We start from the raw sequence: 26,488 nt of genomic DNA on the forward strand, positions 1-26,488 counted from the left end.
AACAAATATAAGAACTGCCATGCTTGATTTTTCAGGAATTTTCAAAGGAAAAAGGGTCTTTTCATTATAACTTCCGGTCTGTAGACGTCATACGCCAAAAACTCTTTCACACGTCTTAAGGGGGTCAAGGTCATCATATACACCAATATTTAGGCGATTCCGACAAACTTCGCCACAGACATCTATTCAAAACACATTTTTGAATATTTTCAACCTGTCGCTAGAGGGCGCTCGAAGATTGCATGACGTCATCGGTATATGATTTGAAGAATACTATCAGCCAAGAGACTAACACCGTTAAAAGCAAGTTCATATCTATTACCACTTTCAAATGATAAGCCACTTCCGGTTTGGGCCTTTTTCGACCGGAAGCAAGGGTCACGTGATTGCACGCACACTGAATGAAATAAAGACCTCAACCTACTCTACCACTTGCCGGCAACAGAATGCTGCGGACGCGTACGGTTTATTTCTTATGCATTTTCGAATATTAAAAGTGTCACAATTTAATTGCCTATAAATAACAGTGTTGTAGTCGAGGCCACAACCTCCGAGGCCGAGGCCAAGGCCAAGGCCACAACCTCCGAGGCCAAGGCCGAGGCCGAGGCCACAACCGCGAGGCCAAGGCCAAGGCCGAGGCCACCACCTCCGAGGCCAAGGCCAAGGCCGAGGCCAGATATCAAAACACGTAATAAAATATAAATCACTAAAACAAGGCTAAGATTATGTTGGAGTTTTAACATCTTTTTAGTTGAATTCACTGAGTTTTGGAGTGCCTGGCTTACAAATTTACAGCTTGCAATGGGTTTCCTCTTGTAGGGAGTCCGGTGAATGTTATTTTTTAAAGAAAGAAATCTCAAGTTTTGTATCACTGAAAGCAAATTACATAACAAAATAATGGCGTTTGAATCAGGCTCATAGATGTTTGCCCTTTGGAGATGCAACAATTTAAATGGTCAAATTTTGAGTTTCTATTCTGTAAGATTTACATTATTTACTTTTAGCATGTTTTATAAATCTTATTTTCAAAACCTATCAAAATGCTTAATATCATAGGAATTTTCATTAAATAAACAACAACTTGATATTTGAATCAGGTTTTTACCACTCATAACCAAAAAGTTACGACCCCCCCCCCCCGACCTTCGCACTGTCCAGGCGCGCGCCGACCAAACACCGCGATGCGACCAGACAATGCCAGACGGCCCGCCGTTACGGACGGGCAAAGCATCGTTCCAATCCCGCTCCACACAACGGGATAAGTGTCCACGCATTATCACTGTTAATACTGCGGTACCAGACAAAGTCTGGCAATGGCCAATCCCGCTCCAAACAACACGGCAACACGAAACATGCGTGCATGATATCACTCAGTTCATCAAAATGACCATGAATTCTCGGATCATCCGATTTGAATCCAATGGCTTCGAAGAATTTTAAGGTCATGGCAAGAGGTAGGGAGTCCAGAGGTTTTGGCCGTATGTCTGTAACTACCGTAGTCAATTTCAAACCGTGCTTATACATGTAATAAGTATCAACATGGCTCTAAAAATACAAAAAAGTATCCTGGTACCACGAGGAATACTGACTCCTATTATTAAAACATTCATTCAGAACTTTGCATTCATTTGGATGGAAAAACGAATTCTGAAATCGCTCTTTCCATATTGACCATTTGCGCCAAACATTACCGTGTGAGCCGGAACTTTCATTTAAATTACCGTGTAAAAATAAAATCTACTTAATAAATCGTAGCTGTTTTTATCATATCTTTATGAAAAAAAAAATGGTACGGCCTAGTACACTCGATCGTACCCAGAAAGTTCAGACTTTTACTGAAACAGTGGCCCATAAAAAGAAATGATTAAGCTTGCCGCACCTTGCCGCGCCTTGCCGCAAATCATTTTAAAGGTCGGGGTACAGAGGCGAAACGAGAAAATTTTGTACAACACTGCAACCAGACTAGTCTACTACCACATGTTATTGTACGCAGATGGGATTGGTGCCAGACTTATGTAGTCTGGCACGCGGTAACAGTTATAACGCTTACACGCACGTGGAAAGCTGAAGCGCAGGCTAGGCGAAGATGCTACGTACGTGAGTACGTTCAATGCAACCATTTTCAGTTCATTCGTACGTACATTGTATATGCGTTCGTTTCACGGAACCCACTGCGGCAGAATCTCGAGGGTTTGATACGGTAAAAACTTAAAATTAATTAGAATAGAAAAGACATCAAAATGGGCGGCCTCGAGCCGGCCTCGACCGATTCGCCGAGGCCGGAAGGCTCCGAGGCCGAGGCCAAGGCCGAGGCCTTGCACCTCCGAGGCCAAGGCCGAGGCCAAGGCCATGAAAATCGGCCTCGAGGCCGGCCTCGAGGCCGAGGCCGGCCTCGAGACCTCCAACACTGATAAATAAACACCGGATGACGTCATCATGACGTCATCATTACACAATGTTGTTTAAACTAGGGTCTTTCCTTGGACAAAGATTGGTGTAAATGAATTACTGGCAAAGAGTTGCAATTGCCCTCTGAAAATCGACATTTTTTTTAAAATTTCTGTGTACAAAGTCTATGGGAAAAATTACATATTCAAAAATCTATAATAAATTAGTCGATGACGTCACCATGACGTCAGTCTTCGGGACACAACTTTGCTATAGGGGCTATGCCTATGCTGACTTTAAATGATATACGACAAAGATTAATGCCGAAAGTGGCGTTGAGAAAAAAACGTGTACAAAGTCTATGGGATTTGCCAGGGAAAAAAAAGAAGAAGAAGAAGAAAACTAGATTTGTATGTCTGTCGAAACAGAACACAGGGCTTTTTCGCTTTCTTTTATGTAGGAGAATTTCTTCGCCGCACAATTTTGAAGTGATTGCCGTAAACTTCGCTAGAGTGGCGCTTGGACTGTCCGCGCCCTCACGACCACGTGCGTGTGTGGTGTATGGGAAGCAGGCGATGCCGAATCTGGTCCATGTATGTATACACGCACACACTTGCGGTTTATGCTTGGAGGAGTCGACTCGGCATTTTTTTACTCTCTCTGACGCAACTTGCGCAAGGGAATTTTTTTGCCGACGCCGCGTCAACTGTGTGAACAATTTGACAAGCTGGGAACTTGGCACTGTTGAGGCAAATGTTTAAGCTATCATTTAATGGGCAATTCAAGATTATATCTGTACGGATTGATTTGTTAGCAATTTTTGAAAAAGGAAAGGTCTTTTTAACGTAACTTCCGGTCTGATGACGTCATACGCCTAAAACTTCGCACACGTCTTAAGTGGGTCAAGGTCATCATGCACACTAATATTTGGGCGATTCCGACAGACTTCGCCTCAGACATCTATTCGAAATACATTTTTGAAAATTTTCAACCTGTCGCTAGAGGGCGCTCGAAGAGTGCATGACGTCATCGGTAAATGATTTGAAGAATACTCTCAGCCAAGAGACTAACACAGTTGAAAGCAAGTTCATATCTATTAACACTTTAAAATAATAAGCCACTTCCGGTTTGGGCCTTTTTCGACCGGAAGCAAGGGTCACGTGATTGCACGCACACTGAATGAAATAAAGACCTCAACCTACTCTATCACTTGCCGGCAACAGAATGCTGCGGACGCGTACGGTTGGTTTCTTATGCATTTTTAAATATTAAAAGTGTCAAAATTTAGTTGCCTATAAATAAACACCGGATGACGTCATCATGACGTCATCATTACACAATGTTGTTTGAATTAGGGTCTTTGCTTGGACAAAGAGCGGTGTAAATGAGTTACTGGTAAAGAGTCGAAAATGCCCTTTGAAAATCGACATTTTTTTTTTAATTTCTGTGTACAAAGTCTATGGGAAAAATTAAATATTCAAAATTCTATAATAAATCGCGTGATGACTTCAGCATGACGTAATGATTCGGCACACATCTGCAGGTGATGTTCTAAGTATGTGCCAGGTTTGAAGGAAATCGGAATTGTTTTAAGGCCAAAAGTGGCGTGTAGAAAAAACGTGTACAAAGTCTATGGGATTTTGTGCAAACAAGAAGTGGAAGAAGAAGAGGAAGAGGAAGAAAGAAAAACTAGAGATGTGTTTGTGGACAAACACAAGCTGTTTCGACTGTTACATTATTTGACAAGGACATGAGATTATGACTATTAGTGCATGCAAAGTTTCAACCGAATCGGACGAATAGTTGCGGAGATAAAGGGCTTTAAAAGATGCAAGGTTAGGGCGCCCTCACATGACGACTACAGAAGTGATACTGTCGCCACCGATATTTTCACATTAACACTTCCCAATATGAGGGCATTCAAAGTTTCAACGCAATGGGACCCATGCTTACAAGATATAGGGCTGCAAATGATGCTATGTTAGGGCGCCCTCACATGACGACCGATGACGTCACCTTGACTTAACCTATATTCTGGTGTATAACGGATTCAAGTTTGTGTGAATGCAAAGCTTCAACCAAATCGGATGCATACTCGTGGGGATATAGAAATTATGCAAAGTTAGGGCGCCCTCACATGACAGCTAATGACGTTGCGATGACGTCACCTATATTGCCACACGAAACACACCCCAATGTGAGGGCATGCAAAGTTTCAACGCAATCAAACCCATACTTGCAAAGTTACAGGGCTGCAACAAATGCAAAGTTAGGGCGCCCTCACATGACACCTGATGACGTCAACATGACGAAAACCTTATAGGACCATCTGCGATTGGTGATATGCGTGTCTGCCAAGTCTGAAGTCAATCAGATCTATGAAAGTGCCAAAATGTACTAATTGAAGGAAAACGTGTACAAAACCTATGGAGTAAAAATGCACCTTTAATGTTACGTAACCTGACACTTGATGACGTCATGATGGCGAATTTCTTCTAGGACCATGTGTGGATGGTGGTCTTATAGTCGATCAAATTTACGAAAGTGTCAAAGTGGAGCGTTTTAACACGTGTACAAAACCTATGGGGAAAATGTGCATCTTTAATGTGAAGTAACGTGACACCTGATGACGTCACGATCACGAATTTCTTTAACGACCATCTGTGGGTGATGGTATAGGTGTGTACCAAGTGTAACGTCGATCGGATTCACGAAAGTGCCGAAATGGAGCGTTTTAAAACGTGTACAAACCCTATGGGGAAAAATACATCTTTAATGTGACGTAACCTGACACTTGATGACGTCACGATCACGAATTTCGTCTAGGACCATCTGTGGGTGGTGGTCCAAGTATGAATTAAGTTTAAAGTCGATCGGATTTACGAAGATGCCAAACTGGAGTGTTTTAAAACGTGTACAAAACATATGGGGAAAAATGCATCTTTAATGTAACGTAACCCAACACCTGATGACGTCACGATCACAAATTTCTTCTAGGACCATCTGTGGGTGGTGGTCTAAGTATGTACCAAGTCTGAAATCAATCGGATTTTAAAAAGTGGTAAAGTGGATTGGTAGAAGAAACGTGTGTTAAACCTATGGAGAAAAAGTCTGAAAAAGGAAAAAAAAAAAAAGAAAAAAAAAAATCTTAACGAAAACAAGAGCTGTTTCGGTGTGTACACCGAAACAGCTAACTAGAACTATGTGGTTGTGAGTGAACAACCACAGAGCTGTTCCCAACATGTTTTTGATTGTCTATTGCACAGTACAAAATGATTCAATGATTTGTTCTAAACAAATTTTACTATTAAATTGAAATTATAATATGAATCGGTGATGGTTTTGTTCGGGACACATTTTCCGAAGAGAAGCTGGTTGGGTTCTTAAAACATAAAATTGAAAATATATTTTTGGGAACAGGTCTGTTTGTACGAGATATAGACATATAAGTAGAGATCTATATCTGTTTGCAACAGAACAAAGGGCTTTTCCGCATTATGATTTGTTTTTATCAATAATACGTCCCTGACTATGCATGAACATAAAATCTGTCAAAGTTAGCTGGAAATCGGCTAAAACGGTCACTGTGAACAGGATTTGACCTCAGCAACACGTGCGCTGTGCGCGGGCTGACTGACATACGATATGTACAACGTACGTGCATGTACATGTACAGGTACATTGTGGACGTCCTGTGCATGTTTTAAAGCAGAGGTATTGTCAACCTGAAGTTTGAAGCGTGCGCAGGGCATGTCCGAGTTTGCTTATTGCCTCGAAGCTTTGAAATGATTAAGACCTACCCTTAAATAGACAATTAAATTAAAACTAATATAAAAACTGCCATGGCATATTTTTCAGGAATTTTCTAAGGAAAAAGGGTCTTTTCATTATAACTTCCGGTCTGATGACGTCATACACCTTAAACTTTGCACACGTCTTAAGTGGGTCATGGTCATCATATACACCGATATTTAGGCGATTCCAACAAACTTCGCCACAGACATCTATTCAAAATACATTTTTGAAAATGTTCAACCTGTCGCTAGAGGGCGCTCGAAGATTGCATGACGTCATCGGTAGATGATTTGAAGAATACTATCGGCCAAGAGACTAACACCGTTAAAAGCAAGTTCATATCTATTACCACTTTCAAATAATAAGCCACTTCCGGTTTTGGCCTTTTTCGACCGGAAGCAAGGGTCACGTGATTTCACGCACACTGAATGAAATAAAGACCTCAACCTACTCTACCACTTGCCGGCAACAGAATGCTGCGGACGCTTACGGTTGATTTCTTATACATTTTTAAATATTAAAATTGTCACAATTTAATTGCCTATAAATAAACACCGGATGACGTCGTCATGACGTCATCATTACACAATGTTGTTTGAATTAGGGTCTTTGCTTGGACAAAGATTGGTGTAAATGAATTACTGGCAAAGAGTCGAAAATGCCCTCTGAAAATTGACATTTTAAAAAAAATTCTGTGTACAAAGTCTATGGGAAAAATTAAATATTCAAAATTCTATAATAAATCACGTGATGACGTCAGCGTGACGAAAAGTTTCGGCACACATCCTCAGATGATGATTAATAACTATGCTGAGTTTAAAGTTGATCGGATTTAAAATAATTGCCAAAGTGGCTTGTAGAATAAAATCGTGTACAAAACCTATGGGGAAAGCTGAAAAAGAAAAAAAAAAAAACAAAAGGAAAAAAAAAAACTTTAACGAAAACAATAGCTGTTCCCAATTGAAATTGGGAACAGCTAAAAATCAGAACAAAAAGAAAGGCTTTTTCGCAAGAATTGCGAAAAAGCCAAAGACTAGAAATGTGTTTGTGGACAAACACTGAGCTGTTTCGACCGTTTTATTAATGACTGCCGTAAAGGAGTTTCATCCAGGACGAATGAACATGTACATGCGTATTCTATACAAAAAGTGTCTATGCTATGTAAAAAAACAAACCATTTTTTTCATGACGTCATGATGACGGCACACATTTTTTGAAATGTTCTGTATCTATCTACGACCTAACAAACCTTTCGCAAAAAAGAATTTGAATTAACCTCGTTCCATTGATGAGATATGAGTAAAAGGTCTAACAATTGAATAATTCATATAAAACACATGATGACGTCATCGTCACGTCACTGCAATTTTTGTCTATAACACTTCCTGGAATATCTGCATACCGACATTGAACCCAATCGGACATCAGGTTCTCTGAGGTCGATCGGTCGAAAATTTGAAGAAAATATTAAAATTTGAAAAATTCATAAAAAATCAGATGATGACGTCATGATGACGTCACTTCAGATTTTGAATGCTTTTATCTATACCTACCTACCCACCAACTTTCATAACGATCGGACATACCCTGATATGAAAATTAAAAAAAAATCACGTTTTTGATGACGTCATGATGACGTCACACATTTTACGAAATTTTGCAAAAATTCTGTTTGCAACAGAAGATAGGGCTTTTCCGCATTATGATTTGTTTTTATCAATAATACGTCCCTGACTATGCATGAACATAAAATCTGTCAAAGTTAGCCGGAAATCGGCTAAAACGGTCACTGTGGACAGGATTTGACCTCAGCAACACGTGCGCTGCGCGCGGGCCGACTGACATACGATATGTACAACGTACGTGCATGTAAATGTACATGTACATTGTGGACTTAAAGCTGAGTTATTGTCAACCTGAAGTTTTAAGCGTGCGCAAGGCATGTCCGAGTTTGCTTATTGCCTCGAAGCTTTGAAATATTTTAGACCTACCCATAAATAGACAATTAAAGTAAAAACTATTATAAAAACTGCCATGGTTGATTTTTCAGGAATTTTTTAAGGAAAAAGGGTCTTTTCATTATAACTTCCGGTCTGATGACGTCATACACCTCAAACTTCGCACACGTCTTAAGGGGTCAAGGTCATCATATACACCACTATTTAGGCAATTCCGACAAACTTCGCCACAGACATCTATTCAAAATACATTTTTGAAAATTTTCAACCTATTGCTAGAGGGCGCTCGAAGGTTGCATGACGTCATCGGTAGATGATCAGAAGAATACTATCGGCCAAGAGACTAACACCGTTAAAAGCAAGTTCACATCTATTACCACTTTTAAATAATAAGCCACTTCCGTTTTTAGCCTTTTTCAACCGGAAGCAAGGGTCACGTGTCTTGTCATTGTGGTCTTGGTTTGAACCAAGTTTAATGTCAATCCGATGAAAAAAGTGTGCAATTTTTGGAAGCAGAATAAAATTATAAATATTTAAAAAAAAAACTTTAAAAACGATGACGTCATTGTGACGTCACTTCCAATTTTGCATACTGGTACGATTAACTACCTACCCACCAAGTTTCATGACAATCGAACCTTTCCTTATATATTTTTTGAAAAATCGCATTTTGATGACGTCATGATGACGTCACACATTTTTCAAAATGTTGTACTAATACCTATTACCTAACAGACCTAATACAAAAAGAATTTTGAAATTTGCATGTTGCGTTCGTGACATATGGCTAAAAGGTCAAAAAATTCAAATATTCATATAAAGTCTCAGGATGATGTCATCATAACGTCACCTCATTTTTTTTTACCTACAACACATCCCAGTCTAGCCACATACCAAGTTTCAACCCAATCGGGGTTACAGTTCTGTAGATATAGGTTTTCCAAATATGCACGTAAATTTTCAAAAATCAATAAAAAATTAGGTGATGACGTCATCATGACCGTCAATGACGTCATAGTCTTTGCATAATTTTTGTATGAGGGTCTTCCTTGGCTGTAACTTTGATGACGATTACAGATCGCCAAGTTGTAAAAATGGTGGCTTGAAAACGTGTACAAAGTCAATGGGCTAAAAATCCCACTGCAGAAAAACTGCACCTTTAAATATGTGATTTGCCTTTAAACTGAAACATTTTTATAAAATATTACTTGATATTCTGACTCTTGGGAATATTTTCAATCAAATGAAAGAGAATACAAATACAATTTTGTTTTCCTTAATGCTGAGTATGATCATCTCTTGCTCTATGACATGGTTATAGACCCGTGAACGTGGCGTATACACCGCCACGCGTTCATCTCATTGAACAGCTTTCGATCGGCAAACATCGGCGGGAATAGAATTTCCGTTTGAGTCCCGCAATTTAACGAGAACATTTATGACCAGAACTTACACAAAACCTTATCCGCAAACTTTGAGCTGTGTAGGATCGGTCATTCCAAAGAAATTTCGGGAACCAAACGAAAATTCTATTCCCGGCGATGCTGGCCGATCGAAAGCTGTTCAATGAGGGATGTACGCGTGGCGGTGTATACGTTATACCGCCACGTTCACGGGTCTATGGCATGGTGTAATTAATTCACAGTGGTTTTAAGGACAACTAGTAGAGCGCCCACTTATTTGTGTTAGTATGGTGCCTCAGAATTTCATACGGACTAAACATGTCTACGAACGCGCTCTATGATCTTTGCTACGAACAAACCTAGTGCATGTACTGTATAAAGTATAGTACCCAGAACCATATATCAGCTTTCGAGGTACGACCTGCGATATACGAGCAGTTTTGTTAGCGGAAAATTTAGTGATGTTAGCAGATTGTTTTGTTTAGCTTGTATTTGTAAATGTCTGTTGGATAATGAATACTGTTCTGTTATGTAAACGTTTCAGATGAAGTGTTAGGCCTAATTGTATAATTGGTGATTTTTTGACGACTGATGACGATATGGTCACGTCACCATGGTCACGTGGATAATGTATGCAGAGCTGCATGGTGTATCACGTGGATATGTAGACAAGCCACGTATCGGCCGGGTCTAGGTGTATCCATGGTGTATCGTGGCCCAGGACGGGTGTACCCCATATTAATGTGGCTCAAATACTCCACTTTTTACGTGTTGTTAACTATACTGGGATGATATTGGGGGCATGTGTTTCACGAATAGTTGACGACATGAATATGATTGATGGGATCTTTGTGTTAACATCTTTTTATTGGAAGATATACACAAACTCACAGACTCACAGAGTGGTGTTTTGTAGGTCAAAAAATAGTGAATGAAAAGAAATCGGAGTACTAGTGTAGGCATGGAGCTATAAAAGTGAAATTGTTCGGAGTATATGACCTGAGGCTGTCATGGCTGTTGTTAGTGCAATCTTTTGGATGAACTGACTGACTTACATTTCCTGCATAATGATCTATGTTTCCTACCTCCATGTTGCAGGCATGTTTGCTATGAACTGACATGATCTATTTTGAATTAGATGATGTAGTCAGTGAAAATGTATTAATTGAAATTTCATGGAAGTGATTTTGTTGAACATCTTTTCTCCAGATGGTTTGATCGTATTGTGTTATCTTTGAGGAATGTGGTTACTTGGTAGGCCCTTGCCTTTTGTGGCATTTCAGTTGACTCAATATGGTTACAGCGGCATACAACTGTATTGAAATGCCCCAAAGAGTATAAGGTGACTACAAAGTAGGCAGTATTGTTAAAGCAGTCTATGTTAACACAAGTGGAGACAAATAAAAAGGACTGGAGCGAGTTCAAAAATAGAGTTTCGACAATTTATTTCCCATGTACTAAGCTACATCTGCATCTTGTGCAAGACAAAAGGCAATTTTGTGAAGAATTGTATTGCAGTTGTTACACACTAGTTGTTACCCTAACTGTATGCATACTTCATTTACAAATGTATTTTTTCTTCTTATTTTGTTTTCAGAAATGAGGAGTGTCGTGACACCATCCAAGACATCAAGTTCCTTCTGGTCTGTTTGTGTGCAGCTCGTCCAGTGTGTCTGTCCCATTAACCCTGCCCTGTCCTCTCATTTCATTCCTTAGTGTGTTTAATTCATTCCACATTCACTCCAACATTTCATCTCCTAAATATCATATGAATAAAAGTTGTTACATGTGAGCTGAAGTTGTTATATGTGAGCTGAAGTTGTTATATGGGAGCTGAAGTTGTTTTTTTGTGAGCTAAACGTGTTCTGTGTTAAAGCTATTTTGTTCTAAAGTTACAAAGCTGAAGTTGATTGCCAATTCAAAGGCAAAGATTACATGCTGAAGTTGATTGCCAATTCTAAGGCAAAGATTACTTGCTGAAGTTGATTGCCAGATCAAAGGCAAAGATTACTTGCTGAAGTTGATCGCGAATTCAAAGGCAAAGATTACTTGCTAAAGTTGATTGCCAATTCAAAGACAAAGATTACTTGCTGAAGTTGATTGCCAATTCAAAGGCAAAGATTACTTGCTGAAGTTGATTGCCAATTCAAAGGCAAAGATAACTTGCTGAAGTTGATTGCCAATTCAAAGGCAAAGATTACTTGCTATTGTTGATTGCCAATTCTAAGGCAAAGATTACTTGCTATTTGTCGGTTAATGTTTTCAAGGTAAACTCAAGATTTATATAGCCTGACGTTGCGAACTTAGCAAGTTCTTCTTCAGAGGCTAAAACAGAAATGACAGAGGTACATACATTAACATGGGGGTGCACACAAACATGCAGGGTTGAAAGAAGAAACACAAAAGGAGGATTAGGTGTGAAAGGTGTGGAAAGATGCAGGGGAGGGTGGATGAGAGAACAAAGAAACAAAGGGAGATGGCAAACCACAAGGGGTCTTGTGTAAACAGGGGAGGGACCAGAAAGGGGAAGGATCAAAGGTCACAGGGAGTGGGAACGGACAAAAGAGTGTGAGAGTGAAGGGATGATGTGGGGGGGGGGGACAGTATTGAGGTGGAAAGGGATGAAAGATGGGGAAAGATGGGTAAACACAAACAAGGAAGACCAGATGGATTATCTGTAACAGAAGACAATGGAGGAAGAAAAGGATTAATCATTTCCAAGTTGGATGTTGAGACCATGTGATTGAATAGTTCGAAGACGATTCATCCACACTTTCTCTCTGCTGAGGCGAACTGAGTCCTTGCGATGGCCAAGAGATTCAATGCCCTGCAAAATCATATCAGAAATGGAGTGGTTAGGCAGGTTGAAGTGATGACCAACAGGGGTGTCTAGTTTCTTGGTGTTGACCGTTGACCGGTGGGCATAGAAACGCTTCTTGAGCGTATTCTTAGTCTCACCTACATACTGCACTCCACAGACCCTGCAAGAAATGAGATATATGACATTAGAGGCTCGAGATTACTAAGCTGAGGAAAGAGCAGCTCAAGCGAAAGCAGCAACTGGAGCAACAGAAAATGATGTTGGAGATGAAATTACAACTTCAAAATGCGGAGGATGAAGAGGAGCAGGCAGAATTGGAAACACATATTTGGGGAGAGGAAATGCACGAGGAAGATGCCACAGAAGACAGACCAGATGTTACGCAAGCAATTGACACTAGTGTAGAAGTCACAATCAGTACTCTGGTTGTCAACAACCATGCTCGAGCACAGGCCGACATGATAGATGAAAGTGGCAATATAACATTTCCTTCAAACACAACAGAGGAGAGTGTCACACCACCTGAAGTAGCCTCACAGTCCACTCCAGCATCAAAAGATCAAGTAAGCATTACACAATTGTGCCAAGCCTTGACACTCACCATGAACATACCGAAGCCTGACATTAAGTCCTTTAGCGGAGACCCAGCGGAATATTGGGCATTCGTGACCAGTTTCGAGACAAACATCGGTTCCAAAGTGACTGATGCCCGAACAAGGCTGACTTACCTGGTGCAGTTCTGTCGAGGTATAAAAAAAAGGCAAAGGAAAGCATCGAAAACTGTATCCTGATGGAACCCACAGAAGGCTACAAAACAGCACTTAAAATCTTGCGCGAGCAGTTCGGACAGCCACACTTAATAATGCATGCTCTGCTGCGCAAGGTTACCAACCGAGGACAGATACGACAGAACGATGGCAACGCCCTTTGGGATTTAGCGAGGGACATGAAGAAGTGCCAAATAACCTTGTCCCAGCTTGGATACAATGCGGACATGAACAGCTCAGAGAACCTACTTAAGGTTCAGCGTCTCTTGCCCGTTCATCTACAAGCAGACTGGGCCAAGAAGGCACAGGTGACCATCGAGTCCAAACGAGAACCAAGCTTCGCACAGATGACGGAGTTTATTGAGACGAAGGCGAAAACTGCCAGCAATATGTACGGACAGAATATCACCAAGACTTTCAGTCCGACCAGCGCAAGTCATTCCTCACGCACCAAACCGAAGGCTTACCCGGCCAAGGTGACTGCGCTGTCAACTAGTGTGGGTGGTGACTATCTTCATGAAGCAAAGAAGGACAAGCAAGTCAAATGTCTCTGCTGTTCCCAGCAACACAAATTGGCAGAATGCAAGACCTTCACACAGAAGTCATATGACGAGCGTCGTCAGTTTATGAGAGATAATAAACTGTGCGACAACTGCTTCATTCCATGGCATGTAGCCAGACGTTGCAGACTCAGCAGTCGTTGTGGGATTGATGGATGCACGTGGAAGCATCATACTCTCCTTCATCCATCCCGTGCGCCTGTTGCCAATCGTGAGGAGCAGAAGGGCTGCAAAAATCCAGCAAGTGTTAAACCTGAACCTGCTGGTACATGTACCTCAACTGGGGCTGGGAGACGGGTGATGGAAGGAGAAAAGGATCAGCCTGGAGAGTGCCATGCTGTGACATCAAGGCAAGTGGCCTTGCGAGTGCTGCCAGTAAGGGTCAAACACAACGGAGCTTGAGACTTGTGCTCTACTGGATGAAGGCAGTGACGTTTCGCTGTGCGACGAGGAGCTGGCTGAGCAGCTTGGGATCAGGGGTGAAAGGTTCAACTTCTCCCTGAATACAGTTGGAGGAACAAGCAAGTATCACGGCATGGAGATAAACCTAACAGTGAAGTCCATCCAAAATGATGAAGAGCTGGACCTACCGAGAGTGAGGACTGTCCAAACCTTGCCTATATCAAGTAGCGTCTTCCCAAATCAGAAGGATGTGAAGAAATGGAGACATCTGGATGGAATTGAGTTCCCCCAAACTGACGGAAGGCCAGTTCAAGTCCTAATCGGCGGAGATGTCCCTGAAGCCTTTTGGGTGATGGAAGAGAGGCGGGTTGGACGCAAGGAACCTTATGCGGTGCGATCACTCCTGGGATGGACGCTCGTTAGTCCTACATCACCCTCCTTCAAGCAGGGAGCAGGAAGTTTCAATATCAACCATGCCAAGCTGCAAGACGACCAACTGCAACAGCAAGTGCAGAGATTTTGGGAGGTAGATTTTGGCGGATCTATCATGGACAATAAGCGTGGTGACTCTGTGGAGGATCGGAGAGCGAGATCCACCATGGAGGAGTCTGCAAGGCTGATTGATGGGCACTACGAAATAGGTCTACCATGGCGAAGACGAAATTCTGACTTGCCAGACAACCGGGCACTTGCTGAAACGAGGCTGGGTTCCCTTAAGAAACGCCTGCAGAAAGATGATGAGTTGCGTCAGCAGTACAAGGAAACCATTGATGGTTATGTCCAAAGGGGATATGCAAGACCAGTGGCGGAAGAAGTACCAAATGTCGAGGTGGGAAGGAAATGGTATTTGCCACATCATCCTGTATTTCATCCCCAAAAGCCAGGAAAGATGAGAGTGGTATTTGACTGCGCAGCAAGATTCCGAGGTACATCACTCAATGATAATCTCCTACAGGGCCCAGACTTAACAAACAACCTGGTCGGTGTGCTGACTCGTTTCGTTCCGCCATGAGACTGTTGCATTAGTAGCAGACGTGGAGGCTATGTTCCACCAGGTACGAGTTCCCGAGAGAGACTGCGATGCCCTACGATTTCTGTGGTGGCAGAGTCATGACTTGTCCAAGGATCCGACTGACTTCCAGATGCTGGTTCATTTGTTTGGGGCAACATCCTCGCCCAGTTGTGCAGGATTCGCTCTGAGGAAAACGGCAGATGACTATGGTGCTGAATTTGGGGAGGCTGCCTCAGCAGTACGTGACAATTTCTACGTCGATGACCTTTTGGTGTCGGTGAGTTGTGCAGAAGCGGGTATCAACCTGGCTAGACAGCTCATTGATCTGCTCAGCAAAGGTGGATTTAGACTGAGGAAATGGATCAGCAATAACCGGGAGGTTCTGTCTGCTATTCCAGCAAGTGAGAGAGCCCCATCTGTGTTGGATCTGGATTTGGGAGACTTACCAATCGAGCGTACCCTTGGTATACATTGGAACGAACAGTCGGACACCTTTGCTTTCAAGACGGTTCTGAAGGAAAGGCCCACCACCCGGAGAGGCATCCTATCAATTGTCAGCTCACTATATGACCCACTGGGGTTCCTAGCGCCTTTCATCCTACCTGCCAAGATTTTGCTTCAGGATATCTGAAGCAAGAAGCTAGGTTGGGACGAAAAGGTTGAGGAGCGAGAATTGTTTAGATGGAAGCGCTGGTTGGATGACCTGCCAAGATTGGAGGCTCTCACCATCCCCAGGTGTTTGAGGCCAAGGGAGCTAGAAGATACTGCAATCAGTCAGCTGCACTTCTTTTCAGACGCCTCTGAACGTGGATATGCGGCCGTGGCTTACCTACGGACAGTGGATGGATCAGGAAAGATAGACTGTTCCTTCATCATTGGGAAGGCAAGGCTGTGTCCTAAGAGGTCGATATCCATACCGAGGTTGGAGCTTACGGCAGCTGTCCTATCAGTTCAGCTCAGCAAAATGGTTCAGGAAGAGCTGAGATTGCCCATCACCGACATTGTATTCTGGATCGATTCAACTTCGGTTCTGCAATACATAAGAAACGAGAGTAGGCGCTTCCGCACCTTTGTCGCAAATCGGGTTGCAAGGATCCAAGATGCCACCGATGAGTCACAGTGGCGATATGTCAACTCCGAATCCAACCCAGCAGATGAAGGATCCAGGGGCCTGAGCGCTGAAAGGATGATCAAAGATGGCCGCTGGTTAAAGGGGCCGCAGTTCCTGATGATGAATGAGGATCATTGGCCAATACCTCCAGTTGTCGTGCAGGGTACTGTACCAAACCCTGACATATTGCCGCTCAATGATGCTCTTGAGAGGGATCCTGAACTCAAGAGGGTGGTGACGCAGACAGCCTTAGTGCAAGAGAAGCTGAAGGTTGATGACTTCCTGACCAAGTACTCATCATGGAACCGATTGAAGAGAGGCGTTGCTTGGCTCTTGCGTTTCGTTCAGTATCTTCACATCCGCTGCAAGGGAATAGCAGATGACTCAAGCCTTAAACAAGGAGGTCTTTCCGTAGAAGAATGCCAGAGTGCAGAAAGGGGCATAATAAGGTACATACAGAGTCAAGCATTTCCCAAAGAGATAGATGCACTTCACTCGACGAAGCAGGAGACGGCCACCTGCGGAAAGAAGTCCAGGGGGCAACGACTCTCTCTTCACAAACTGAATCCTGTTTTGATGGATGGCATCTTGCGAGTAGGCGGTCGCCTTAGAAACGCACCAATTGATCAGGATATGAAACACCCGATTATTCTTCCCAGCAACCATAAGGTGACAGAGCTCATTATCATTCACCATCACTTGCTAGTAGGGCACTCCGGGGTTGGAATGACATGGTCGTCGCTGAGGGAGAAGTTCTGGGTCGTCAGAGGTGGCGCAACTGTTAGACGTGTCATTGGCAACTGCTTTGAGTGCAAGAAGAGGAATGCTCCATTGAGACAACAGTTCATGGGTGACTTACCGGCGGCTAGAGTAACGCCAGATAATCCTCCGTTCACATCGGTCGGTGTTGACTACTTCGGTCCCGTCTACGTGAAGCAAGGCCGGATTCACATCAATCGGTATGGGTGCATCTTCACATGTTTATCGATGCGGGCAGTCCACCTTGAAGTTGCTTACTCTTTGGATACCAATGCTTTTATCAACGCACTTCGACGATTTATCGCAAGAAGGGGCAAACCACAGATCATCATGAGTGATAACGGCACAAATTTCGTCGGGGGAGAGCGAGAGCTGCGGGAAAGTCTTGATGACCTGAATCAGCGGAGGGTTGGTGACTTTCTGCTGCAGCAGGGTATCAGGTGGCAATTCAATCCTCCAACAGCAAGCCATATGGGCGGTGTATGGGAGAGAATGATACGGTCTGTGCGCAAGATCTTGAGGTGTTTGTTGAAGGAGCAAGTTGTGTCTGATGAAGTTTTGCTTACCTTGATGGCAGAGGTCGAGGCAATTCTCAATGCCAGACCATTGACCCCACTGAGTTTTGATCCAGGTGACGACGAGCCTCTGACACCGAATCATTTGTTGCTGTTGCGGGCTAATCCCAGCTTACCCCCAGGTCTGTTTCAGAAGGAAGATGTATACAGCCGTCGACGTTGGCGTCAAGCTCAGTTTCTGGCCGACCAATTTTGGAATCGTTGGCTTCGAGAGTACTTACCTGTATTGCAACTTCGACAGAAGTGGACGCAGCGAGTACAGAATCTTCAAGTTGGAGATCTGGTCCTGGTGGCGGATGACAGGGTGTCTCGCGGTCATTGGCCTTTGGGAAGAGTCAGCCAAACCTACCCAGACCATGAAGGCAACGTCCGACAGGTGGAGGTCAAGACCAGGACCGGCTACTTCAGACGACCAATCACCAAGCTGTGTCTCGTGGAGAGTGCCGAGAACAAAGTTGTTATTGTTATTCAGACTTTAAGGGGACGTTACATAAAGTTTGGGGAAAATGAAAATCTAGTAAGATAGTTCATTTGGGGCTGGAAATGTAACGTTGTCTTACCAGTTACATCAAATTTCATTCATGATTTGTATTGGGGGCGCCCTTTGTTTACATGTGCAGGCTTGCGCGTAGGTCAAGGGTCAAGCGCGACATGTACTGATTCGTTGTGAACGTAATTCCAGAAATTAAGGCTTAGGTTTCCCCGGACTCTACACAATCGGTATGATTTCTGTTTCAATTGTTATTAATCGTTAACTGTAAACTTTGAAGAAGATATTTGGGTTAATTTGGGGGGCATTTTGAAGTGTTTAATCGTTTAAATCTGTGGGATATTTGGGTCATAATTTGGGAAGAACTTGTACGTGAAATCACTGCATTGTTATGTGTATTGTTCAAGGGTCAGGTAAATCCCTTCGTTTTGGCTAGTTATTCGTTAGAGTTTTGTCATTTATTGCAGTGAACCGTTTACTGCCAGGCCATATCCACTCAGATCGCGGCGCACATCAGTTAAGCAATTATAGCCAGTGAATGAAGGATCAAGTAAAGTGTACACAAGTGCAGACAAATAAAAAGGACTGGAGCGAGTTCAAAAATAGAGTTTCGACAATTTATTTCCCATGTACTAAGCTACATCTGCATGTTGCGCAAGACAAAAGGCAATTTTGTGAAGAATTGTATTGCGGTTGTTACACACTAGTTGTTACCCTAACTGTATGCATACTTCATTTACAAATGTATTTTTTCTTCTTATTTTGTTTTCAGAAATGAAGAGTGTCGTGACACCATCCAAGACATCAAGTTCCTTCTGGTCTGTTTGTGTGCAGCTCGTCCAGTGTGTCTGTCCCATTAACCCTGCCCTGTCCTCTCATTTCATTCCTTAGTGTGTTTAGTTCATTCCACATCCACTCCAACATTTCATCTCCTAAATATCATATGAATAAAAGTTGTTACATGTGAGCTGAAGTTGTTATATGTGAGCTGAAGTTGTTATATGGGAACTGAAGTTGTTTTTTGTGAGCTAAACGTGTTCTGTGTTAAAGCTATTTTGTTCTAAAGTTACAAAGCTGAAGTTGATTGCCAATTCAAAGGCAAAGATTACATGCTGAAGTTGATTGCCAATTCTAAGGCAAAGATTACTTGCTGAAGTTGATTGCCAGATCAAAGGCAAAGATTACTTGCTGAAGTTGATTGCGAATTCAAAGACAAAGATTACTTGCTGAAGTTGATTGCCAATTCAAAGACAAAGATTACTTGCTGAAGTTGATTGCCAATTCAAAGGCAAAGATTACTTGCTGAAGTTGATTGCCAATTCAAAGGCAAAGATAACTTGCTGAAGTTGATTGCCAATTCAAAGGCAAAGATTACTTGCTATTGTTGATTGCCAATTCTAAGGCAAAGATTACTTGCTATTGTTGATTGCCAATTCTAAGGCAAAGATTACTTGCTGAAGTTGATTGCCAGATCAAAGGCAAAGATTACTAGCTGAAGTTGATTGCGAATTCAAAGGCAAAGATTACTTGCTGAAGTTGATTGCCAATTCTAAGGCAAAGATTACTTGCTGAAGTTGATTGCCAGATCAAAGGCAAAGATTACTTGCTGAAGTTGATTGCCAATTCTAAGGCAAAGATTACTTGCTGAAGTTGATTGCCAATTCAAAGGCAAAGATTACTTTCTGAAGCTGATTGTCAATTCTGAGCTAAAGATTACAAAACTGAAGTTGATTGTCAATTTGTAGCCAAAGATGACAAAGTTGAAGTCAGTTAATGTTTTCAAGGTAAACTCAAGATTTATATAGCCTGACGTTGCGAACTTAGCAAGTTCTTCTTCAGAGGCTAAAACAGAAATGACAGAGGTACATACATTAACATGGGGGTGCACACAAACATGCAGGGCTGAAAGAAGAAACACAAAAGGAGAATTAGGTGTGAAAGGTGTGGAAAGATGCAGGGGAGGGTGGATGAGAGAACAAAGAAAAAAGGGATATGGCAAACCACAAGGGGTCTTGTGTAAACAGGGGAGGGCCCAGAAAGGGGAAGGATCAAAGGTCACAGGGAGTGGGAACGAGCAAAAGAGTGTGAGAGTGAAGGGATGATGTGGGGGGGACAGTATTGAGGTGGAAAGGGATGAAAGATGGGGAAAGATGGGTAAACACAAAAAAGGAAGACCAGATGGATTATCTGTAACAGAAGACAATGGAGGAAGGAAAGGATTAATCATTTCCAAGTTGGATGTTGAGACCATGTGGTTGAATAGTTCGAAGACGATTCATCCACACTTTCTCTCTGCTGAGGCTGTCACAATAAAACCACCCTTGTCTTGTATCTGTGACTATTTAATAGGTAGTGTGAATAAATCCTTTTTTTTAACCCTTGTACAACTACGCATGAGTGGATCAGAGCCCAAACCTAGCCAGCCGTGGTTGACTGATCAAGGTAACAATAAGAACACATTCCACACACAATACCTCTAGGAGCATCTTCCATGTACCCACACGCACACAATACACATCCCTGGTATCTCCACTCTGGTAAGGTAGATATTTTGCATATTCATGAGCTTTGGTTTAAATAAGAATGGGAATGAAGTTAAGTTTGAATGAGTGTGAGGAAATGAGATGGTAATTAGTGGAAGGTTGCTGGAATTTGAAGGGAAAGTGAGGTAGTTGTCTCCATGATTCTGAGCTGTGTACATGTACATGTATTTGCGCCATCACTCTGCTCTGCTGCAGCGATTTTTTTATACTTTAGGGTAATTCAGACCCTAAGATCTTTTTTCCAAGCAATCTGGCTTGTGACAATTGCAGTGCAGCCAACATTGAAGATTTCAGAGTGCTTTTCAAGCAAATTTGTGCTTGAATGTGTTTTTAACTTTGGCGTGAGGGAGACAAGTCAGCAACATCGACCAGCAACCGTAAGTTGAAGATTTAATTGTTTTCATGATTAATTAAAAGAAAAGAAAATATTGTTTTCCCTTCATTATATTTATGTTGTGAGATTCACCAGGATTAAGGATTGAATCTAGAATTGTGAATTGTTTGAGATAAAATTGATTGGCTATATATTATGAGGATTGTTGCATACCTGATGTATATATCAGAAGTTAATTTAATTGTGTTAATTTAAGAATGAGAAAAGTCTAAGTGACATGAGATCGAAGTAAAGAGTAGTATTCATTTTTAGGATTAGCTTTGAAGAACATTTGATTGGTGATTCGGCCTGTATTTTGTATAATGACTCCAAATTATTGTGAGAGTTTATTGAAATTATAAATTTACAGACGGCCTAATCTGATCCTACAATTGACGAGGATAGATGCACGAAGGCGACGCCACAGGCACTGAAGTCAAGCCAGAGGGCTGAAGGCAGCTTACAGCAGCAGCATTTCCAGTGTTTTTAACCGTGGAGTGGGTGGCGAGAACTACCAGGAAGAAGTCAGTTGTTTTTATGCCTGCATTTATGTAATTGTTTTTTAGATAGTATTGTAATAGTGTATTTTGAATTTGCAGTAACGTGAGGACGTGAAACGTCATCAAAAGTAGGATAAACTATTCAATTTAAATTTGTGACTTCGTTCACACAGACCCTGCGGGGAGTGGACTGTAACTTACAGAGAACCTAATAATTTGGTAGTATTTGCGGAGAGAAAACTGAAATTTGATTCCACTTATACAGTGAAGATTAAGGAGTTTTGTTTTCATATATTTTGGAGAAGTTTAACTTAATAGTTTGCAGAAGGTTGTGAATTTTGGGTAGATTCAACCGTTCGTAATAGTGTTATATTTATTTTGTTGGATATTTGACCAGTGTAATTAATCCCGTATTCATTCGTACTTTGGATGTAATTGTCCAACACAGCTGGGATATTTTCTGTTTATATATTTGATTGCAATTTACAAGTGGTGCATTTGAGAGTAATTAACTCAAGCTTGAGGTATTGTTGTAAGTAGGAGTGATTTTTAAATTAATAAATTAATTCGGAGAACAGAATAATTTGTGGACATTGTTTTATTTACCATTGTCTTTGAACATTTTAAGAGGAAGGTTAACTGGATCTGACAGAGGCGAACTGAGTCCTTGCGATGGCCAAGAGATTCAATGCCCTGCAAAATCATATCAGAAATGGAGTGGTTAGGCAGGTTGAAGTGATGACCAACAGGGGTGTCTAGTTTCTTGGTGTTGACCGTTGACCGGTGGGCATAGAAACGCTTCTTGAGCGTATTCTTAGTCTCACCTACATACGGGAGTCAGACTCCTGGATATGAATCTGGCAGACAACTCATCTGGAACTGTACTTGAAAGTACCATGCTGGGTGGGAGGGGATGCATCTAAGGAAGGGACTTCAGCTCGAACAATCAAGTCCCGTAGATTTCGAGGACGCCTGTAAGCCAATGTGGGGCCGTTGGGGATTGCGCGGGCAAGGCGATCTGAAGTATGGAGGATATGATGATTGTCATTAGTGATTTTGCGAAGGGGAGGGAGATTGGGGTGAAACGTGGTAACCAAGGGACTCATGGGTTTGGCCATGGCATCAGGGGCCTTTCCCGTGAGAGCTAGATTTCTGGGAATAGCTTTAGCTCTGGCAATGGCACGATGAACTTGGCGAGAGCTGTGACCCCTGGCCACCAAGTTGTTCCTCAGTATCTGTGTATGGCGGGAGAAATCGGAATCATTAGAACAAATTCTTCTGAATCTGAGTGCCTGGCTAAACGCTATGCCAGTTTTGCAGTGCCTGGGGTGACAGCTGGAGGAGTGGAGGTACTGTTGGGTGTCTGTGGGTTTGGAATACAGGTCAGTGGTTAGTGAGTTGCCTTGCTTGCGGACGGTGACATCCAGAAAGTGGGTTTGGTGAGCCGAGAACTCCGATGTGAATTTGATGGTTCTGTGGAAGGAATTGATGTGGTTAGTGAAGGTCAAGAGACTGTCCTCATCACTGGTCCAAATGAAAAAAACATCATCAATATATCTCCACCAGATCCAAGGGCGACATGGGGCCGAGGCAAGAATGCGTTCTTCGAGGTCGCCCATGAAGAGGCAAGCCATCGACGGGGCCATGCGAGTGCCCATTGCAGTGCCGTGTACCTGTAGATAGTGTTCACCAAGGAAGGAAAAATTGTTCTTCGTTAGTATAAGTCTCATGAGGGTGCCAACATCACTGATGGGAGGAGTCGTGTGTCCTGCCTTGGCCAGAGCTAAGGAGCAAGCACGAACACCCTCCTCATGTGGGATGTTGGTGTACAGAGATGAGACGTCGAAAGTCCCAATGATGGCTGTGCTGGGAATCTGGTCCTTGATTCCTTGAAGCTTGCGTAGGAAGTCTGGGGTGTCGTGAATGTATGACGAAATCTGTGGGACAAGGGGTTTGAGAAAACTGTCAATGAACAGGGAGATGCGTTCCGTGGGTGAGCCATTACCGGAGATGATGGGTCTACCGGGGTTGCCAGCCTTGTGAATCTTGGGTAGAAGGTAAAATCTGGCAGTCCTACAATCACAGGGAGAAAGAAATTTGTGAGCTTTCTTGGACAACTGGTCACGTGATCGCATATCGTCAAGTACCTGTTGTATATCTCGACAGAAAGTGCCTGTGGGGTCAGAGTCAAGGCGGGTATAGTTAGTGCGATTATCCAACTGGCGGTGGGCCTCATCAATGTACTGCTGACGATCCATGATGACCACAGCTGAACCTTTATCTGCTGGCTTGATGATGATGTCGGTGCGAGAGCGCAAGGAGTTGAGAGCCAGGCGCTCCTCTCTGGGGAGATTATCATGAGTCCTGTGGGGGAAGTTGTCCGGGTTAGTGACTTGGGAATTGATAACTTGAACGTATGTCTCTATGGCTGGCACACGATTCTTGGGGGGTACCCACGAACTCTTGACTCGAAAAGGCTCTGGCTCATACGGTTCACTGTCCAGGAAAAACTCACGCAGACGGATTCTACGGTAGTATTCCGTGAGATCTTGGCTGAGCTGAACCTGGTTCACAGAACGGGGAGCGGGACAAAAATTGAGACCCTTGGAGAGAAGTTTGTGCTCTGCGTCAGATATTGATGAGGAAGAAAGATTAACTACAGTGTTGACAGGGGGTTCTGGCGGTGGCGTGGTAGATGGGGACCTAGGACGTCTGAAACGTCTGTCTGCGTTGCTGTTGCTTGGCAAGCAAGCCACCAATCTTCTTGTTTCTCCTGTTGAGTAGGACAGAGTCAAGGTTAGACAAACCCCTTTCAATCTCATCATGGAAATTCCTGTACGTGGAGTCAGAACAACTGGATTTGAGTTGGGAGTCAAGGTGGGAAATATTCTGGTGGAGGTCCTCCCGTGTAAATTGACACTGCTGAGAGAGAATATTGATGAGTTTAAAGGGAAAATACAACATTTGCAAACATCAAAAAATAAAACTACCAAATCATTTTGAAATACCTTGCTGGACTGTTAGTGAATGACAGTGTAAAGCATCCTGTAAAATCATGGCACCTGGTATACTGTCATTTTCAAGAAAAGTGCTATTTTTGTATCAATTTCCAACGCTGATCGGCCGATCAGCGTTGGAAACAACTGGCTTTTTTTTCAAATACTGGCCCCAATTGACCATCACACTTGTTTGCAATCGATTACAAACCTATGAACGGGTACGAGCCAGCTAGACTGGTTTCCTGACCTTACAATTCCCCAATGTACGTTAAAGGCTCTGTTTCTTCTTATATGGAGTCAGGGAACCAGACTACAGGAAAATGATCGTTTTCTTGGTTTTTATAGCATTTTCAAACACAAAACCTCAAAAAGTCAGTGTAACTATATTTGCTATATATTTCCACCCCCCAATTCCATCCATTTATGAAAATTACAGCAAAAGCAAATGATGTATATTCCCTTTAATAGAGGTACCATGTATAACTTGATTCCATCTCCTTTGAAGGTGTGGTGGGAGGTTTCCTAAGCAGGGAGTGTGAGACAGTTGCAAACCTTAAGATTTATATATTTCAGGTCCATCCAGTCAGTAAGCAGTTTGCAGCAGTTTTACTTTTTTTCATTTTTTTCAGGATTTATATAAGGGGATGTGTGGAAATCAAATTTCCAACAAGAATCAAAGTGTGGACAAAATGCAATCCCATTGTGTATCATTGAGTTCATACAAGAACGTACAGGCATGCTTGAGTCTAATGCTGAACATGTGTGTGAATCAGAACCTGTGTATATGTTTGTTCCTGTGGCAGATGTTGAAAGACATGTGAATCGATGGAAGAAGTGGAGAATCAACAAAATGACCAAAAAGAGATTGAAACAGCAGAAAGCAGTGCGAAGGTTGAAGGCCAGTGGGCAAACATGCTGCAGTAGACATCAGGTATTGGATTGTGTTGTAGAGTATATCAAAGAGACAAAGAGGGTGTCAAAACCGAAGAGAAAGAAAATCAGAAGATGTGAACGAAGACAAGCATTGCATAGGTTGAGGAATGACAAGGTCATTGAACAGCGTATGAGTAAGGAAGAGAGGAGGAACCATGAGAAAACACAAAAGAGTATGCAGAGTCACACAAAAAGAAGTCTGTCTTATGTTATCAAGAAAATGAAAAATAAAAGCGAAGCCAAAAAAGGAAGTCGATCAAACATAAGAATAAACAGGTCTTGTTGAAGAGAAGTAAATGTTCAGATGGACTAAATGGGAATATAGGAAGGAAACTTCACAAGAGATGTAGTGTTGAGAAGTCAGCAGTTACGGATGTGAATCGTTCTATAAACGAAGTACAAGTCAAGCAATGTTGGTTGTGTGATCAAGTGGCTAGTGAACACGATCAAGTTGTGAAGTGTGATACTTGTAAAATCTACTATCATGTCAATTGTATGGGATTTGCAAACATTCAGTCTGTGCTTGCAAGCAAATCCGTAGCATGGCTGTATCTAAAATGTGGGAGGTGTACCTACAATGACTCTTTGTTGTATGATCTTGGCATTCCGACAGATGAGAACAAATTTGAGATGCCATCATCTGAAGTGTACATGGAGGAAGCAGCTGTTGAGTCATGCACTGAATGTGCAAGAGCACATTGAAGTTTCAACTGTACATGGAAACGAAGGTGAGGAACAGGCAGGCAATGACAAAATTGAGCATGTACATGTAGATATCATGGACTGCAAACATGCATGTTTAAATACAGGTGAAAGATGTTGCATTGTTCAGCAGACTGGAGGTTATTTTTTTACGCAGCAAGAAAAGTAATGCTGAGATTAGTTGTAGTAGTGGAAAGGATAAGAATGAGGAAAATCAAGACAATGTACAGAGGACAAGAGGTCAGTCTGCAAGGAAAAGTAGAGATGATAATGGCAAAAGTAGAAGGAAAGAGCGAGTGTTCATACAGAATGAAAAGAACAGTGTTGAGAAAATTAAGTCCAAAAGAAAAGCTGGAGACAACATGGAAAATTTAGCACAAGATTGTGACAAGACAAA

The 26,488-nt window shown here is 42.3% G+C and overlaps 3 protein-coding genes and 1 long non-coding RNA gene across 4 annotated transcripts; all 4 read left to right on the plus strand.

Moving 5' to 3' along the window:
• Positions 1 to 13,227: 13,227 nt before the first annotated feature.
• LOC119743926 lies at positions 13,228 to 14,094 on the plus strand. Its single transcript, XM_038220066.1, has one exon. It carries the CDS (start codon positions 13,228 to 13,230, stop codon positions 14,092 to 14,094), a length of 867 nt encoding a protein of 288 aa, XP_038075994.1.
• A 1,043-nt stretch (positions 14,095 to 15,137) lies between these two features.
• Positions 15,138 to 15,737, plus strand: LOC119743942. The gene has a single exon (XM_038220067.1). The coding sequence runs from the start codon at positions 15,138 to 15,140 to the stop codon at positions 15,735 to 15,737; it is 600 nt and encodes a 199-aa protein (XP_038075995.1).
• A 333-nt stretch (positions 15,738 to 16,070) lies between these two features.
• On the plus strand, positions 16,071 to 18,901 carry LOC119743958. The gene is made up of 2 exons (XM_038220069.1): positions 16,071 to 18,046; positions 18,814 to 18,901. Exons 1-2 carry the CDS (start codon positions 16,071 to 16,073, stop codon positions 18,899 to 18,901), a joined length of 2,064 nt encoding a protein of 687 aa, XP_038075997.1.
• A 1,448-nt stretch (positions 18,902 to 20,349) lies between these two features.
• On the plus strand, positions 20,350 to 22,037 carry LOC119746266. The gene is made up of 2 exons (XR_005273715.1): positions 20,350 to 20,961; positions 21,328 to 22,037. It is a non-coding gene; the product is annotated as an uncharacterized LOC119746266 (long non-coding RNA).
• The last annotated feature ends 4,451 nt before the right edge of the window (positions 22,038 to 26,488 follow it).

Source organism: Patiria miniata, unplaced genomic scaffold (assembly GCF_015706575.1).
Source record: "Patiria miniata isolate m_02_andy unplaced genomic scaffold, ASM1570657v1 HiC_scaffold_12, whole genome shotgun sequence".
In the NCBI taxonomy this organism is placed as follows: domain Eukaryota; kingdom Metazoa; phylum Echinodermata; class Asteroidea; order Valvatida; family Asterinidae; genus Patiria; species Patiria miniata.